The sequence below is a fragment of the Neodiprion pinetum genome, chromosome 1 (genome assembly GCF_021155775.2).
Source record: "Neodiprion pinetum isolate iyNeoPine1 chromosome 1, iyNeoPine1.2, whole genome shotgun sequence".
NCBI classification, from domain to species: domain Eukaryota; kingdom Metazoa; phylum Arthropoda; class Insecta; order Hymenoptera; family Diprionidae; genus Neodiprion; species Neodiprion pinetum.
In genome coordinates this window covers 20,372,753-20,392,977 of record NC_060232.1, presented here as the reverse complement: position 1 = coordinate 20,392,977, position 20,225 = coordinate 20,372,753, and the positions used below count along the sequence as shown (strand labels likewise).

General features: G+C 40.1%; 1 protein-coding gene across 3 annotated transcripts in view; it reads right to left on the bottom strand.

Annotated features, from left to right (window-relative positions):
* Positions 1 to 13,990: 13,990 nt before the first annotated feature.
* The window catches only part of PMP34 (Peroxisomal Membrane Protein 34), a 31,288-nt gene continuing 25,053 nt past the window's right edge, over positions 13,991 to 20,225 (bottom strand). For 2 of the 3 annotated variants that reach the window (XM_046625651.2, XM_046625678.2), the window contains exons 7-8: positions 17,110 to 17,177; positions 13,991 to 16,940 (exon numbers count right to left, since the gene is read on the bottom strand). In XM_046625651.2, coding sequence (XP_046481607.1) covers positions 16,799 to 16,940; positions 17,110 to 17,177 — 210 coding nt within the window. In that variant the 3' untranslated portion in view covers positions 13,991 to 16,798. Of the gene's footprint in view, positions 16,941 to 17,109; positions 17,178 to 19,589; positions 20,076 to 20,225 lie in introns of those variants that run through there. The other variant, XM_046625687.2, reaches the window with a different exon arrangement.

Here is a 20,225-nt window from a genome sequence, read left to right as displayed (position 1 = left end):
TTCGAATTTCCAAGTGAGAAAATTCGTGCCGTCGAGGTTCTCCACATGTCTCGATGTTATTTCCGACGTCACTTTTCCGTCTTTCGAAACACTTGCTTTCGCAACAGAGAATTTTTTTCGATAACCACTTGTTGATCAAGATAGCACGCGACACCCGATCGCGCTTCCCGTTTCGTTTGATCAATTTCTTGCAGTCAGACTGACTGGGCCCATAACCTTTTGAGACGAGGACCTTGATTTTTGTCTCGTGGGTTATTTAAGGATCTTGAATAACGGGATTATTACGGACTTGACAAGATAATTCTTCATTGAAATAAGTTGAATGGTTACAAAACGGAATGCCAGACAACGACTGACTCGAACTTCCGGCAAAAGCCACTATCGAACGTTTGTGACACGCTCATTGGCTGCCTTACTGGCCACGCCATTGGTAGCGCTCTCAGGTGCTCGACGAGTCAGACGTAAGAGGCAGAAGAGTATGAAAAACTTTATTTATCAACAAAACAGCGTTCCAAATTTTAACTGAAAAATCGTGACCAGCGGAAATTCAAACGTGGATGCGATTTGGAACCAAAAATATCAGGCTTTTAAATGAAATACTACGAAACGCCACGATGATCGGATAGAAGACTCGAATTCAAACAACAATAGGGATCTTGAAGTCATTGACAACAAAATCCCAGCAGCTTCAAAAAGTGGGTGTTGGGTTGCGGAAATAACGTAGAAGTGATCAATTAGGGTGGGCTGATTTGGAGTCAGCTTTCAACGGTCGAATTAGAACCGGAGCCGTTACCAATTTACGTCACAAGGATTTGATCGATTTTTCAGACGATGCCTAACACCTGGTTGTTACAAGATTGAAGAATGCTGTTCCAAAGGCGGGAAATTTGAAAGCAAACTGTATCTATTAGAATATGTGAAATATATACACTTCTCGCAAAAATTAAGGGAACAACAAAATTTTCGAAATTTTTTGGTGATTTTCAACAGGCTGTATTTCAGTGAAAAATGGTCGTACAAGAAATAAAAAAACAAAGCTTTTGAAGCTTGAAGACTCTAGTTTTTGAATTTTTTGGTTAAAAATTTTTCGAAGCACTATTAGCCATGCAATCCTTGGATAAAGCACGAAGAAAAAATTTTCAAAATTTTTTACATTTTTTTTTTCGCTCTACGGGCATGGAAAAATTTTTCCGAGCTAAACCAATGCATAGGTCGCATAGCCTGTTTATTCAGCTTCAAGATGCTTTTTTTTAAACCTCGATACGACCATTTTTCTTCGAGATATCGAATTTTGAATGCCAAAGGATCCTTTTTCACTCAACTGCCGATATCTCAAGAACTACTGGTCGCCTAGCGAGCCGAAGGGCAGTTTCTTTTTCTGCAGAAAATTTCCTACAAAAATCTGTCATGGTTGATGTCAAAAAAAAATTTTTTCCACCTGTAGCGTTAACGTGAAAAAAGAGCAAAAAAATGCCATTTTGCCTTTTTTTGGATAATCGACTGTATCTTCGTCAATATTGGGGGGAAAGCTTAGGTTAGAAGAAAATTTTACAGCCTAATGTACCCCAAAGGTCCCCCTAAATCGGTAGATCGACCGGTTCAGCGGTTTTCCTGGACCGATTGATTGAAATTTTGAAAAAATCAAGGGAACAAGATTTTTGTTTCTTAAGGAATTTTTGGATAATCGACTGTATCTTCGTCAATATTGGGGGGAAAGCTTAGGTTAGAAGAAAATTTTACAGCCTAATGTACCCCAAAGGTCCCCCTAAATCGGTAGATCGACCGGTTCAGCGGTTTTCCTGGACCGATTGATTGAAATTTTGAAAAAATCAAGGGAACAAGATTTTTGTTTCTTAAGGAATTTTTGGATAATCGACTGTATCTTCGTCAATATTGGGGGAAAGCTTAGGTTAGAAGAAAATTTTACAGCCTAATGTACCCCAAAGGTCCCTCTAAATCGGTAGATCGATCGGTTCAGCGGTTTTCCTGGATCAATTGATTGAAATTTTGAAAAAATTAAGAGAACAAGGTTCCTTAAGAAACAAAAACCTTGTTCCCTTGATTTTCTTTCCCCCCAATATTGACGAAGATACAGTCGATTATCCAAAAAAAGGCAAAATGGCATTTTTTTGCTCTTTTTTCACGCTAACGCTACAGGTGGAAAAAATTTTTTTTTGACATCAACCATGACAGATTTTTGTAGGAAATTTTCTGCAGAAAAAGAAACTGCCCTTCGGCTCGCTAGGCGACCAGTAGTTCTAGAGATATCGGCAGTTGAGTGAAAAAGGATCCTTTGGCATTCAAAATTCGATATCTCGAAGACAAATGGTCGTATCGAGGTTTAAAAAAAAGCATCTTGAAGCTGAATGAACAGGCTATGCTCCCTATGCATTGGTTTAGCTCGGAAAAATTTTTCCATGCCCGTAGAGCGAAAAAAAAAATGTAAAAAATTTTGAAAATTTTTTCTTCGTGCTTTATCCAAGGATTGCATGGCTAATAGTGCTTCGAAAAATTTTTAACCAAAAAATTCAAAAACTAGAGTCTTCAAGCTTCAAAAGCTTTGTTTTTTTATTTCTTGTACGACCATTTTTCACTGAAATACAGCCTGTTGAAAATCATCAAAAAATTTCGAAAATTTTGTTGTTCCCTTTATTTTTGCGAGAAGTGTATAATATGTACGCGTTATAATTCACTCATGTATATATATATATATATATGTATATATAGGCTTGTGTGATGAGCGTTGGTGTGCGTGTACGCCTATGTATATCTCGATCTCTCCCCTTCGTTTAGTCGTTTCGAGAGAGAGCTCTAGTTGGAAGTACACTCTGCTATCATACAAATATACTATCTTCACAAAAATAAACATAATTATATACTTGCGTATATGGTTTGTTTTATCTCCCAAACACCAACAGTATCCTATCGTGTAAATTTAGTATTTGAAACACGATGAGACAATAGAAGAAACGAAACTTTTTAACACCAAAAATGGAACGTCCCGCTATTGAAGCTAAAAAGGCTGTCGTCAAAATTAAAAACAGCGACTCGTGTCGCTTCCTCTGGTCAGTTACCACAGTCCCATATCTAGCTGACAATAATCTGAGCCTAATAACCTCTTATCCGCATTTTAGCTCCGTGCTACGGTATGATGGTTTGAATTTTCCAATGTCTAGATAGTATTGCAAAATTTGAAACACTCAACGGCTTGTCGATTAACGTTTACGGTATAGATCACACTGAAAAACAAAAGCGTAGTGAAATCGTACCAGTTTATTTAAGCCAAAATAAGTCTGAATAGCCTGTGATTCATCTCTTACTATTAGTAGTAGAAACTGAAATTGTCGATGAAGACGATGAAGACATAGAGAATTATGAAACGAATGTAATACATCGTTTTGCCTGGATTGGAAATTTATCTCGATTGATAAGTTCTCAAATACCCGTTGTGGTCGTACTTGGTTATGTGACAGATATCTGATTCACTTTCAATCTGAAAAATGTTTGTCGGAGCACAGAATCGATTGCATCAAATTTAATGAGACCAAAGTTATTTTACCAACAGAGGAAGACAAGATTTTGAAATTTAAGAATTTTAAGCATAAAGAAACTGTTCTATGTTGCAAATATGCAGATCTTGAATGTTTACTACAGCCTACTAATATTAAAGTGTCAAAAAATAAAACAATTTATTAAACACATATTCCGTGCAGTATAGCTTATTATCTGCATTCTGCGTTCAACGATTCGATTTCAACATTTAAAATTAACCATGGAAAGACTTGTATACAATGGTTTGTAAAAAATTGGTTGTCTGTAAAGTTGGCTTACGGACGATAGTTTTAAGTGATAACACCATAAAGAAACATAGATGAAAAATTGTAAATCTTATTAAATTTTAGAAATAAACACAAAACACGTTGTCTCGTATTTAACACTTGTTACAGATAATGGCTTCCGTCGAGGTGGGCGGAGTTTATTGTAGAAGTTGTCGTAGTTGCTCGCGTGGCGGCGTTCAAGTAGAGTAACGTGACACTTTTTCGTGCGTGCAGCCGGTGTTCATCGATTTATAAGACGTGACGTTATCACGTCAAAAATTACAGGATTTGGCGAACTATAGAAGTTTATTTCAAAACGATTGTACCCATGGAACCGCTCAATTTTAATTTCCTCTCAACATACGCCTGATGCTTTATACTTTCATTTCTGCATTATAATTATGTAGATAACCATACAATACCTGCATTCACAAAACTGAGCTTGTATGAATTTTGTGAGGCGTTGACGAATTTTGTATGCAGCCCGACAGTGCTATCAACTTAACCCTCCGCCGGCTATCCATGACGATATCGTCATATCTGACTTGGGCACGTCCTGGTATCTCGGGAGGGGGAAGTGGTTACGGCTTCGGACCCGCACCTAAAAAAACTTCATGGTGGTATACGCTCACACGCACAAACACGTTAGTATGCGTCAGGACCTTGCGAAGTTACGACCGTTCGAAGTTTGAAAATGAACGAAATCGTCACCGATAGCCGGCGGCGTCAGTTTTTTCGACTTTTGAGATACGTCTAAAATCCACATTTTCTCGTTGAAAATCAAAGTTTCTGACCCTATTTATCAAGTTTACCTAAATAGTATGTTATGACACTGTTGTGGGAACCGTTTTTTTACCTTGCTCGAGGTTGTTCGCACGAGCAAAGCGAGTCTGAACTTTCATATAACATGTCAACATTCATTTTTTCACCAATAAATTACATATTTTTGCGATAAAAACATTGTGTTTACATGAATACTTAAATTTTATGTGAAATTTCTCCTTTCGCAATAGCCCGTTTTCAGGTTTTCAAAGTTTTTTTGAAAGACCATAGATTCAAGAATAAATCCCTACATTTTTTTTTCTTAATAGAAATTTGGGTTCAAGATATCGATTTTTTAGTGAAATCGTCGAATTTCTATTTGTTAATGGGTAAAACATTTTGAAATGAAAACTGTTGGAATATTGAGATGAGACCCAAAACTGGTTCCCTGAATTTTTTGAGAATTTTCTGATACTCCTAAGTGGGTTAAAAATAGCCGATGCCGATATCGTCATGGATAGCCGGCGGCGTAGTCAAAAAAAGAGATAGTCGGCGGAGGGTTAATTTGCGGCCGAAAAAATTCAAACGCGAAATAGCCGGCCTTCTAACTACACTCGAAATAGCCGGTTATTCAAGCCGTCACATTGAATACAGCACGCAGTCGCACCGGAAATCTGAGGGTGTCGCACGCGTGCGGCGACCACCTTGGCCGCCGGCTTGAGTGGCGCCCTCAGCTGTCCCCGCGGCACCTATTTAAACCGGACCGGAGCCGAGCGCAAACTCACCAGTATTGCCAGTCTTGTACAATTGTACAAGATCTAGTAGGATCCAGGGGAATCTAGTACACTGATACGACTTTCTCCTAACTCGTACGTTTTCGTAATTGCGTTAAAAATTTTTTTTTTTTTTTTTTTTAACTGGGTTAGCCCACTAGGCATTTAAATGCGTCCTTTCCAACTAGAGTATAGTGTAACACAGTCATGGACGTTGTTCGTCTATGGTTGTACTCATGGAGACTAGAGTAAAGTCTCCATGGTTGTACTCCATATGGGTTAACCTGTAAACTCATAGGTGGCACGTACCTCTGTATCATATATTGAATTGATTTATGTTTTGGAGAACATAAAAGATATTATTGACAAGTATGGGTATCAATATGATCGATAATTATTAGTATTCTATTCACATAATCATAATTAAATTTCTTGTACGAAATTTTCCATTCTGGTACGTTTTGTGGCGCCATCTAATACGGCGAAGAATTTCAGTCTGGCAACACTGAAACTAATGATAAAGCCATATTTGTCGGGCTATAGAGAGTAAAAGGGGGTAGAGGGAACGTCTAGTCACGTGACTGGCTCGAGACGCCAGAGCATTAGGCAAAGTAGCGAGAGAAAACGGCAGTTGATAACGAGAGAGAGAAGTGATCGGTCGGCCGAGCGAGCGAGACCGTGGAAGTAAAATATTTGTAAGAGTAAAGTAACGCGAGAATTTATATTACGTCGTATTGTGAAATTATAAGTCAATACTTTGTAGGTCTGTAATAATAAGCCTCCCTCAATTTAAATAAATAAAGATTGAAATATTATTTTGTTTAAAAACTTCAGAAGTGGGATTACCGCGTTCCTTATAGTTAAAAATTAACAAAAAAAAAAAACGTTTATGAAACGATTCGCGGCGCCTCGTGGTCGCGATTTTGTCGGTGTGATCTCAAAAGATGGCCCATGATTGACGAAGAGGAATTTGAGCAGTTTGCGGCGGAGGAAATTCGGAAAATGGCCACGGATCGAACACCGTCATGGAGTCGTGGGAGAGGACAACGAGTGCGAGGTCCACCAGGAACTTGGGCTCTCGACGACGAGATCGCTAGAGCGCAAAATGGCGGCAGAGAAAACGCGACCGTTACCGGTCCTCCTCCGGAATTCGCGCCAAATAATCAGTTATTACGCACGCAGTCGCGTAATGATATCGGTGCGCAAGAGCCTCCATTTCAAAACGTCAATGATGTGCGAGCGGACGATTCGGGTTCGTCGGGACAGCCTCGAGTTCCCCCACCGGGTCAGTCGACGCCGGCAGCGAACGCGTCTCTAGTCAACGCGGTTCGAGATATATTAGCAAATCAAAACAGAGAAGAAGCCATGGCCCATCTATTCGCGGGATTAATGCTCAACCAGCCAAGGTCGATGTCGAATCAACAACTTGGACCTTCGATTCCGTCGTATCACGTGATTCCCGACTTATCGAGAAACATCGAAACATTCTCAGGTGAAAACGATGGTATTCGAGCCAAAGAGTGGTTGCAGAATCTGGAATCGATGCAACAGTTACATCAGTGGCCAAGAGACTATCTGCTTGAAGCTACGCGCATGCATTTGAGTGATGGCGCGAAAGATTGGTTTCGTTGTCGTGCGCGAGAATTGAAAACGTGGGACGCTTTTCGTGAGGCGTTTCGGCAAGAATTCATATTTCAGGACGATCTGACCACGCGTTTCGATAGAATGAGAGCGAGAGTGCAAGGTAAAGGCGAATCTTTAGTAAAATATTTTCATGCAAAGGCAAAAATGTGTTCCAAACTAAGTTTAACGTATCGCGAGTTGAAAGCGCAAGTGCTCATCGGGTTGTGGTCGCGAGAATTGGCGAATGCAGTCGTGCCATCAATGCAATATACGACCACCGAGTTGTTGCACGAATTATTGTATTTCGATAGTATTTTCGCACAACGCGCTGAGCGAATAAGATCGTCACGCGAGACGACAAGCGCGAGACCGCGACGTCAAGTGGAAAGACCGAGCGGAGACGAGTCGAAAAGAACCGATGTGAGTGCGGGGCGCAGGGACACGAGAAATGTGCCAACCGAGCGTGGAACAAGCACGGATGTGCGTAAGTGTTATAATTGTAATAAGGACGGACATATCGCGCGGGATTGTCCGAGCCCAAAGCGTGTGCTTACGTGTTATAAATGTGGTGGTCAGGGCCATATCAGTACACGGTGTACCGGTAATAAAGAACGCACTGTTCAGGCTGTCGGTAAAACAGGTGATACGTCTGCGCAAAAATATTTCAAAAACGCGACAATTAACGGTAGAGACATGGCAGTGTTTATAGATTCCGGAAGTTCCGACTGTACGATGCGAATATCGCGAGTTTTACGAGAACAATTTGAAGTGAAATGGATTTCGATGCCGCTCCAAGGTTTCGGACCACCGGGACATGTGACGACTAGCCCAGGCTTCGTCGAAGCTACCATTATCATCGATGGAGTTGACGTCCCTGGAGTGCCAATAAGGGTTGTGCCCGACGATGTTCAAGGAGTCGACGCGCTCATCGGCCGTACCGTTACGGAAGCGGACAGCGTCGACTGTCACAAAGTTGGTTCCACTCTAACTTTCAGTCGCAATGCTGAATTACCGAGAGATGTCAACGAATTACCGACCCATTTCGTCACCGCGGAAGCAGCGACGCTTCCACCACATACGGTTGGCTTCATAAACGTCGTGAACGATCAACACGATTATGTTTTGCCTGTGTCGAATTTTGGAAACGTTGAGAAAAACGTCGGAGCAAACGATGGAAGATGGGTACGAGGAGGAGTCTCACGAGTGTGGGCAATCGATCGAGCCAACATCAAGACAAGCCCCATCAACGAGGAAGACATCGACGTCGGTCCGGAACAGCCCAAGGAAGTCGTGCAAGAGTTGTGTGAATTGATAAATGAGTATCGAGATTGCGTCTCAACGAATTTGTTCGATTTGGCATTTGCGAACAATGTAGAGATGGAGATTCAGGTAAACGAGGGATCAAAACCCGTGTGTAGCAAACCGTATAGAACGTCTGAAAAGGAGCGATGTGAGACGAAAGAAATGTTACGCGAGTGGAGAGAAGCGGGAATAATTACCGACACTCAGTCCCCGTATGCTAGTCCGGTGCTGCTAGTTAAAAAGAAGTCAGGCGAGTCTCGTTTATGTGTAGATTTTCGGAAGCTCAACGAACAAACAAAACGCGTACATTTTCCGCTACCAAATATCGATGACCATTTAGCACAGGTTCGAAACGGTTCGATATTTATTGTGTTGGATTTGACTCACGGTTATTTGCAAATACCTTTGAGTAAGGATGCGCGCGAGAAGACCGCAATTATAACGTCCGAAGAAACCGCCGAGTTCACGCGTATGGTCTTTGGCCTCATGAATGGGCCCGCTTTTTTTTCAAAGGCCATGCACCGTGCGCTTGGTCCGTTAAGAGACAAGGTCGTGTTATTCTATTTAGATGACATTTTAGTACCGGGGTCAGATTGGGTAGAGTTGAAAGCTAAATTGCGAATGGTCTTGGAATCCCTTCGAAACGGAGGACTTACCATAAAGCTAGAAAAATGTAAATTTTTGTATAAAAAGGTCTCGTATTTAGGGTATGAACTTTCGGGAAACGGAATCGAACCAGGTGTTCATAAAGTCGCGGCAATTCGGGAGTTTCCGGCTCCGACAAACGTGCACGAAGTGCGAAGGTATTTAGGTCTCACCGGGTATTTTCGGAAGTTTGTACCGCGTTATGCTCATATTGCCGAGCCACTTACCGATTTACTAAAAAAGGATAACGAATTCGTGTGGGGAGACGAACAAAATCGAGCGTTCGAAAGTTTGAGGGCGAAACTGACCGAACAACCTGTCCTTCAGACATTTGATCCGAAAGCCATAACGGAATTGCATACTGATGCGAGCGCTGTTGGTTTGGCGGCGATGTTGATGCAAAGAGATGCGGCAGATAAACTTCGATTAGTTTATGCGTTGAGTCGTCGAACGAGCGAACCCGAGCGAAGATATCATAGCAGCAAATTAGAATTACTAGCGATCGTTTGGGCTGTTACGCGTTTGCGAACGATGCTAGCAAATATCTCGTTCACCGTAGTATCAGATTGCCAAGCGTTAAGTTATTTAAACACGCAAAAGACGCTAAACCCGCAAATTATTAGATGGAACGACACGCTAAGTGAATACGATTATCAAATAGTCCATCGGGCAGGAGTAAGGTTAGCCCATGTAGATGCGCTGAGTCGAGCGCCCGTCGAACCGTCTGATAGCGAAACGAACGCAACGATAATGACCGTTGTAAACGAAGAGGATGCGATCCGAATGTATCAGTACAGCGATGAGGATTTAAAAGAAAAGAAGACAATTTTGCAAAAGAAAGAGAATTTGCGCACAGGGCATGAGAAAAGTCGAGTGACCGACTTAGAATTAGAAAACGGAGTGTTGTATAAACGTGTGAAAGATAAATTGTTGTATATTATTCACGATCTCAAAAGTCATCCCGGGGTGGAGCGTACTGTTTCACGAATTCGAGCGCATTATCACTTCCCTCGGATGAAGGCTTATGTTAGACGTCATGTAAGAGCGTGTATTCAGTGTGTTGCGTGGAAAGGTCAACCAGGAAAACAGGCGGGCGAATTGCACCCGATTCCACCGGGACATTGTCCTTTCGAAATCGTACACATGGACCATATGGGTCTATTTGTAACAAGTGCTCGTGGTAATAAATACGTGTTTGTAATTGTTGACAATTTAACGAAATTCGCGATCGTGCGTGCGGTCAAGGACACAAAGGCAGTGAACGTTTTGCGTATACTCGAAGAGTTTGTACGAGAGTATGGCGCCCCGGAACGTATTATTTCCGATCGAGGAACTTGTTTTACGTCCAAACAATTTGAAGAATTCTGCAGACGCCACGGAATCAAGCACACCGTCAATTCACCTAGGCATCTACAAGCGAATGGGCAAGTCGAGCGGTGGAATGCCACCTTTCTTCCTGCGATTCAAAGCAACTTGAGTAACAACGATGGAAAAACGTGGGATCGAGAATTGAGACGAGTGCAGAGTGATATCAACGAGATGAAGCACGCGTATACCGGTAAAAGTCCTTTCGAGTTAGTCTACGGATACTTGCCACGACGAGACGAGGGCGAAATACGAAAGGTAACGATCGACAACGATAGCACGTACCAGAAACCTGAAAAGTTGCGAGGGGAAGCGCGACAAAAATTAGTAGATGCACAGGCGAAATATAAACAACGTCATGATGCCAACCGATTGAGAAATGTAGATTTCGACGTAGGAAGCATCGTATACATGAAGACCGCCCCCAGTGCTACCGGAGAATCAACTAAGTTGCACGTCAAGTATCGAGGACCGCTACTTGTGGTTGAAAAGCTCCTGGGCGACACGTATCGAGTTTGTGATCTCATTGACGACGAAAAAGGACGACGTTATGCGTCTACCGCACACGTAAGTCAGATGAAACTTTGGCGACCGGAAGAGCTTGAGTTCGAAGAGGAAACGGAGTCGGACCACGATTCCGAGGGCTCAGAGGAACATACGAGTGATTCGTGCGAGAAGAAAAATAAATCGAAGATTCCAAACCCTAGAACGGAAAGTGAAAAAGACAAAGTGAACGAACCAAGTGAGAATCAGTGTAACGAGCGTGCAAGGCCGAGCCAAGAGGGAACTAGACGTAAATCAGCGCGAATTACGCAGCGTCCCCGGCACTTGCAAGATTACGAGTGAAACGACTGTAAAGCAGAGAAAAGCGTGTAATGTAAAGTGTGAATGTGTACTGTTAAGAACATTGTTGTCGTGAGTGTGTGTGAACAAGTAACGCTCGAGGACGAGCTTAAATAGCGTGGCCGAATGATAAAGCCATATTTGTCGGGCTATAGAGAGTAAAAGGGGGTAGAGGGAACGTCTAGTCACGTGACTGGCTCGAGACGCCAGAGCATTAGGCAAAGTAGCGAGAGAAAACGGCAGTTGATAACGAGAGAGAGAAGTGATCGGTCGGCCGAGCGAGCGAGACCGTGGAAGTAAAATATTTGTAAGAGTAAAGTAACGCGAGAATTTATATTACGTCGTATTGTGAAATTATAAGTCAATACTTTGTAGGTCTGTAATAATAAGCCTCCCTCAATTTAAATAAATAAAGATTGAAATATTATTTTGTTTAAAACTCACTTGCTCATGGTTCTCCAAGCTGATTAGAGTGAGAAGACTCGTGGACAGTGTATTCGACATATTTGCCGACCAAGCCTTTATCGTCCTCTATTGTATCTAACTTTCCATAATACGTCATCTGAATACATACCGTCTCAATGCTTACACTAGCTCTTCCGCTCCGGCGTCCCTCAATTCACTAACTAATAAAAATTTGCGTTAACCCAAGCCTAATTCGAGATAGCCGGTTTTGCAAGCGAAATTCAACATAGCCGGTTTTCCAAGCGAATCTCGAAATAGCCGATTTTTCAAGCCTGACTCGAAATAGCCGGTTAATCTACGCAACCGTCGGTTTGATGGCCGCTGCTCAACCGCTGTACTCAGTGAGCCAAGTCTCTCCCAGTGTGAGACATGTGTGTGACCGCACACTCATTTCTCCTTACAAAATCTGTCTACTAGTATAATTCTAGTTATTTCGCCGTTTTCTTTCTTTTCGTACTGCGCGATATGAAGTCACAACGAGAACTGCGCAGGGACATGCACGAGTATGAAAACAACGTGAGACGATATCTTTATTTCTCTTTCTTTCAGTTCGAACTGGCTTTATATGTACAGATACTATTCAATTAGATTAGAATAGTGTAAATTCAAACACAAAACACTGCAAATTCTGAATTTTGAATACAAAAAAAGCATATCGTGTAATATAAACGTTACAGCAAAAAATGGAAAGCACATATAAATTCGACACATTAAAGCCTTCATATCTGTAATATTTTTTTAAAGGAGGATTTCGTTGCAGGTCTGTGTATTCTTTCCGTCCGTTCATTTGCATCATGTGTCACATAACTGACGGTTTGTTTACTTAATCGCATAGCGCACTACCAGCTTACATTATTGTCGACCGAGCGCAAGCGATCGACATGCGCTCTCTTGTGCTGTCTCGTAAAAATTCTCGGGTGGAGCCATTTTTAGCATACTTGTGTTTCATATTTACAGTTCAGGCGTATGTTATGTGTATATCTGGTCATAAAGTCGAAAAAGCGACGAAAATTCTTGACGAACTGACGATGTTGACGATGTTGGAAATATTATAACTGGTATATCTCGGCTCTCCGAGCACCAATTACATTGATATAGATTAGAGCTTAAATAAAAGCTTCTTGAAAACTACGTTCTTAATAAAATTGTCAAATGTCGAATTTCATCGTGAGAGGGGAGAAATATATGAAGTAAACATTTTTGAAGAGGACTGGCTCAGCCAGAAAACCATGAGGGATCGGTTATCGGATGTTTACGCTACGGAACAACTCGACTCGAGACCCTGAGGAATGCTCTCGGACGAAGGCGGTCCTGGAGGCATTCGACTATTAGCCAGGACACGAGACGGATCAAGCAAAAGAACTATATTCTCAACAAATTTACATCTGTAAAAATAAAGTACCTTTCTACATGTATGATAGTATTTTTGCCAGCCAGGTTAACGGATTTTCTTTGCGGTGTCATGGAAAATTCCATACGAACAACATGAGGCTTTTCATGATCGTTACCTCAGACGCTCCACCGCTGATAACGTGGAATGGGAGTCGCCTGCATGAGTTGCTTTGTCGTACGCATCGTACGCGTGATTCTTCACCAGGCAATCTTTATCTTACAGCCTTAGCAAACGGTCACGCGGACGCTTACGTTATATTTCCTGCGTGTACACTCCTTAATATTTACTTTACTTTACTTATAATAAGTAAAAGACGATCTGACCATCAATCCACTTGATTCTATAACTTATTGCGTGGTAACCCTCGAAATTCTGTAAGCTTACCTGGTGATCCTAGACACAAAAACGAGGCAGTAAGCCAGTACCAATCGCGTGGTAACACAGATAGATTTCCATATAACAGCGGCAAAAGATAGTGTGTCGGCTCCCGCGCCTTCATTTTTTTTTTTTTTTTTTTTTTAACGACTTTGGCGCAATCGGCGACTGCTGATCTTGATGAATAATAAATTTAGGAACTTTTGATCTCCGTTATCATGTTCAATAATGTCATGTTTCCTTTTGCCTTTTAGCGAAATTTACGTTTTTTTAGAAAGTTTGGCTAATTTTCAGTCACGTATAAGTGGATGGAATTCGTCTAGTGCAAAGAAGTAGGACTAATACATACCTGTTTCACGATATCTATTCCCAATTATTAGAATAATCATGAAAACTTACTTTTTCACCTTCTAGAATAGATTCAAGACGTTCCATAAGCACGGGGTACATACGACGAGATTGTTACCCTTCAATTCAATTCTACAAACTTTTATGGGCTTCAGTGAATTACTCTAAAGTTGTATTCATGTACCCGTAAATGCATAAAAATTTCTAGAAGGTTCTCCATTTTGCTAAATAGTATTTATATGTAAGCAATGCAACATCACATAACAATTAATTCCATGTTTCAGGCTGTCCCAATCATTATTTACTCAGATGTAGAATACAATACTTCTCGACATGGCTATAATTTAAAACTTTCCTTACATTACCATTATTTTCCAATCCAGTTTGAACCGGATACCGGCTTTCAGAGTTAAATAGCGCCACAAGTGCGGTAAGGTAAACGCCTGAGTCTCTGACCCTATCTGCGTTCCTGAAGTGTACTTACACACAATGTTTCTGCCCCCCATCAACTGGTGAACATCTCATTCCCAAAGTCCCAATCGAAAACTGAGATACTAGAACTCTTCTGGTTTATTTATATGAATGTCCACGAGCGAAGTAAAGGCCAATGCATACTGTCGCGGAACCGGACAGGACAGGCACGGCGCATTGACTAACTATATTGCTCGTTTGAATTATCATTTTACGCCTAGCGATCTTATTACGGCTTTACACCAACAGTTTCGTACCGTTCGTCACCGGGCGCAGGAGTGAACGATGGCAGACAGCGTCGGATAGCGCTGCGGAGCGGATCTGTCCGATTCTGCCCTGTCTTGTCCTGTCTTGTCCTGTTCCGCGACAGTGGGCGTTGGACTTAAGATGGTTGCCTCAGAAGATGAGTAACTGAAGCATTTATCTTAGTGCATAAGGCCAGCTTTTAATAATTTTTTTCACTTTATTTCGTTCAAGTACAGCAAATTCAATGTACACTTGAGGACAATGAATCTGACACGGCTAATTTTTTACACTAGACAGTTATGTTGGCAACAAAGAGAAACCTACAGCGCCATAGTCGGCCGAGCGCAAAATAAACTCAATCTCAATAAATATAACATAATCCATGACCGTCGAATCTTAAAACCTTAGAATACCGTTAGGATGCATAATGACTTGTTCAATCCAACATCCAAATTCGCGCACGGCTGACTATGGCACTGTAGGTTTTTCTGTGTTGCCAATATAACTATCTTGTGCAAAAAATTAGCCGTCTCAGATTCATTGACCCCAAGTGTACAATATTTGATTTTCTCAATAAATAAAAATATTTATGTATAGTGCAAATAAATACCTATACGCGCCCACTCCATGTGATTGCTGCAAATCATTTCAAGTACATTACATTGAACCATAAAGTACGGGGCATATTCTCTCTGTGTAAATATGTGTAACGCTTTTTAAATATATATTCATCTTCCTTTAATAACTCTTACAAAAACGGTCGCACGTAGGTATTGATGTATTTTTGCAACTACACGCATGCTCCATCACTTATTCTGAAGAACTTTTGGTGTTAAATTAGAGTGAAATCTTTAAAACTCTCGCGTCCTGAATAATTTATCGTAATCCTCAATACTCCAATACACACATCTGGTTTTATCAAGAAGTCACGCCTTATTATTCCCAATAGCCAGCTATGAGAATTCGCGCTGGGCGGCGAAGGGGCCCAAACTCAATATCCTAACACACATATACGTGATCCGCTCAGTATTACACAGTATCTTTGATTTTGACCAACATTAGAATGTATGGGGAGATAATTCGTCGATGCTGGTCAAGGTGTGATACAGTTTATTGATTTTACAGCGTTTCGGCCGTGCCCGGCCAACCATCTTCAGGAAAATTTGACAACCAGTGTCTGTCTACGTGTTGTAGCAGTGAAATCAATAAACAGTATCACACCTTCTCCTACGAAAATCTGACGGCTCTCCTATTCATCGCATCTCATCGGCTGCCGCTCTGGCTGCTTTCGAGGCTCGATTCCCCGTAGCTACCTCCACTGCCTGTCTCGCCTTTCCGGCCGCTGCTAGCTGTGACTGAAACCTGGCTCCGTTCGCAGATCTCGGACTCCGTTGTCTTGCTACCAGGCCATCACACGGACTGAACTCAGGTCTATCTTGACGCTTGATGTCTTAAACGTGCACTCTATCAGCATCTCTTCCGGATAAAAGAGACTTACTCCTGTTGGCGATTCTTCATTTCGATTTTAGATTTCTCTACTTCCTGCTTCTCATGTTTTTATGTTTCTACTTTATTCTATTTTTATTCTATTTGTTTTTTTTTCTAACATTGTCTTTGCCGTCTTTCACTCTTCCAATTTTTGTATCCTTCTATCTCTATATTTCTACTCCTGTCTATGTCGTAGTTCTCTGTCCTTATTCTGTGCTCCTCTTTACACTAGATTTCAAACTAGACTAAGTTTTTGGATTTGAGGCTCTGAATATAGCTCAACTTTGTATACCTTTCTTGTTATTTCCCAACATTGCCATGGGAAAGATCTCAATAAACCATCAAACCATCAAACCTTGACCAGCATCAACGAATTATCTCCCTATCTATTCCCCTAGTCACGAATTCATCACAAATTAGAATGTATGTTAGAAACACCTCCATACCGTAAATTTCATGAAAGTAATAACATATTGGTAGCTTGCACGTATACATATGTATATTACGGCAGTCCTAGTTTAGGCTGTTGGTGAATTTTTCCCGGGCCGCACCTTAAATCAGCTCGAAATAATTTTTAACAAATACCCTAATTTTTTCAGATTTTCATCTCAACATTGACTAAATCTGACTTTTTTCATTTAGAGTGCTGAGACTGCCTGGTACGATGATTTGAACTTTTTTTCAGATAGTAGCGCTAGTGCCCTCTAAAATCTCATAGTTACAGATTTTTTTTGCATTTTTACTCTGAAAATAGCATATAATAAGCAACTTCATTCATCGTCTACCTATAATTATTGTCACCCTTTCTTATACCTTACTCATAAAATGTTCCTTGTCTTATATACAAAGTTAATGCAACCGTATTGATCAATTTTTTTCCATCACAAATATTGCTTCCGTAATAATAGTTTGAATACAAACGCAGCAATTTTTTCGTAAGCCGAGAACATCAGAGCAGCTGTCAGGACGGTTTGCAAAATCTTCGCCTCCATTCCTTTGTATAAGCCGCTAATTCCGTTTCTCCTAGAAGAAAGACAAAAGGGTACATGCAGCGTTTAGATACATAAACTTATTCACACTGTATTCATACGTATTGCATGGTAATTCAAATTATATTATTGGGGCCAATTGGGCTAACCTAACATAACGATTACTGTCACAATGTATAGTTGATTACCATAAATATACTTACTTGAAAATATGAAGGAGAATTTGTAGGGTACCAGCCTTAGGCGATAAATCAGAATACTTGTGGCCATGCTTAAAACAAAGAAGAAGACATTGTTTCGTTCAATCAGCTTTAACATAAAAGAAGTTCAACGACATCCAGTTACTTGGTCTAAGAATTTGATGAAATCTAAGAGTATCGGAAGGGAATATACCCAAGAATGAAATCCCACAGTTTATATTTATTGAATACTAGCTTTCCAACCTGTGAAAAAGTTACACTTTTTCTGATTATTGATCAAATTATAATTTAGTCAACGGCAAAGCAATGGATTATGGATTGGAATACTCAATAAACTAAACTGCAAGGTGTCTCATCAAGCTTGTCAAATTCACAACTTTCCGATTACTATGTTACATCAATATATAATTTTGGTTAGAGAACTCGATGCTCTTTTATCTTAACTACTGTCTCTTTGACGTTTATTCACTCGCACTCCTTATCATCTTATCTTTCAGCATAAATGGCATTAAAATACTGTGCAAACGATATCACTGATCATCCTAAAGACGATCATTGAATTTAAATAACTTTAACAATAAGTATACTTATTTTACATCCCGAATTGATGTCTTCCATCATTTTATACTAATCGGCATTATATTGTACATTTATATACTATTATGTAAATAGGGCATTCCAGCTCATTTCAACAAGCCAACGAAATTTAAGTCTTAAATTTTTGTAAAAATGAGTATGTTTGATTGATTGATGGATATTTAATGGTTTATGCCGTAGCTCAAATGAGCCATGAGACAAAAACTAGTGGGTTACATAGATGTTCGAGCGCACAATTAATAAAAATTAGTAAACAAGACCTATTGAACAATAGCATTCACGCGCAAGCGCAGAGAGACAAAAAAGTAAGTAGCATAATAAAAATGATAATAACAAAAGTATGACTAAAAGATATGAAAGAATATAGATTAGAACCAAGTAAGAAAAGGAACTAAAAGATAGAAAGAGAATGAAAGAAAAAATAGTAAAATAAAATAGAGAGTGTAAGAACAAAGATAATTTATACTAAAGTAGGTAACAGTGACAATAATTAGGGTAAAAAAAAAAAAGAATATTAATAGAGACGGTGTGAAGATAAATAAAAACAAAGTAGGTAAAAATAAGAGAAAATAAAAGTAATATAACTAATCTATATATGAACAGCTACCTAAAATAATAGCCTTTGATTTATTGACATGCATCTTTAGGCCATTCTTCCAGTCCCAATTCGCCACTGAGTGATTTTGTTAGCCCAACGTCGTTAATAAATATCTCGAAAAGCGTTGGTGTTATGTCGTAGTATTATCGGAACGAGGATACTTCTGTGAATATAAGCTCTCAATTCACAAAACTGCAAAAGACTTGACTAAAAAAATTGTAATTTTTACCGACCGTAGTGGTAGTTACTGTTTCATTATTTTATGTTGAGTGTTAATATTTAATTAATCGAATTGTCGATTATTATGGATGATAAATAACGACACAGTTTTACTTTGTTTATATATATTTTTATTCCGCTGCTTTCTAGACAAGACTAAGGGTACGGCCAGACCAACCTAACACCTAGATGTTAGACCTAACATCATATAGTTAGATTAAATTCCCAGCGCGTCGATGTTGACTTGAGCAACAAATTGCAAAAATTGTAACATGGGTCACGTCCTTCAGGCGCCGAATCGGCAAGCTGTGGTTTGACCTCAGACTCACTACAGCAGGGCAAAGCCATTTGCAGTTTTTCTTGTTTATTGTGTGGATACGGGAGATTCTATTAAACATCTTAAAGTGACTGCAGATGCATAATGATAGTCACTAACCAATCGCTCACCCCGCACGAGCTATCAGCTATCAGGGGCACATTATCAAAATAGTATGGCGGAATTGTAGTGATCATTGATATTATTGTTATGAATTTCGTACTTTTACAATATTCGTAAAAAAATGAGAATACTTAATTTTTTGTGCTGAGGAAGAAGAAGAGTCCTAAAATACGGTCGAATTTTTATCTAAGATTCTACATTATAAAACAAACTTTTTAAGGCCAGAACGAATATTTTTGGAATTATAGTTTTCGATTGATGAAAGTAGAAAATTATAAATTAATTCAAATATTTATTTCGTTAGGACATTTTTTTTCATTATATTCTTTCTTACGTCCTCCAGACCTTAGATTCTTTTTCCACACTTCTAAAGCTACTCTATATCATGTATCCTCTTCTTATCACCTCACTGTCTCAGATCCCATACCGCATCAGTAGAATGCTCCCGCTACTCCTGCACTGCAAGTAGACAGTCTTTCGCATCCTTCCCCCGTATACGCTACTCTCAAATCATCATTCATTCGGACGACATCTAAAAGACCTCTCTTCCTTTTTTTCTCCCTCGCGTCTTCTCATTGCACTTTCCATATCTTTGACAATAAATCAATTGTACACTCAACCATTCAACTCCTTAACATAACTTCTCTTCACTTCCTCTGATTCTCTGTACGTGCGCGTAGTCGACGGGTTATGAACCCGAAATAGGCCGCGATAACATCGCGGCTGGGTGTGGATGCGGTCATCAATAGCCGTTCATTGTGATCACTATCATCCACCCCGTAACATCATATTCAAACTACCAGCGAATATGGATGTTTTCATAATCAATTCATCACACTTACATTTCATGTTCATTAGTGACGAGTATGTAAAAAGTTAGGATAATAATAAGAATTATCATTTTTTTTTTGTAATCTTTCAGAAGAAGGACCGTTCCGACACAAAAATTATTAATATAAATTCAGAATTATTCGTCCAAAAAATGAATTTGTGGCACTTTGACGGTCAGAATAAGTTAGGCATATCCGATACCACAACTCGCAATCCCCGGATAAGAACGCAGAAGGTGACTGTATCAGCCCGTATATGAGGCTTCACGTCCCGTAGAAACAAACTCTGTGAAACCGAGAATCGTGGGATTATTCTTTTGTAGAATCGAACTCTATACCTATAGCGATCTCTATAGAAACGAAACCTGCAGGAACGGTTCTTTCCACCCTCGAGAGCTAAAGTAAGTTTAGCCTCACTTTCTGTAGAAATGAACTC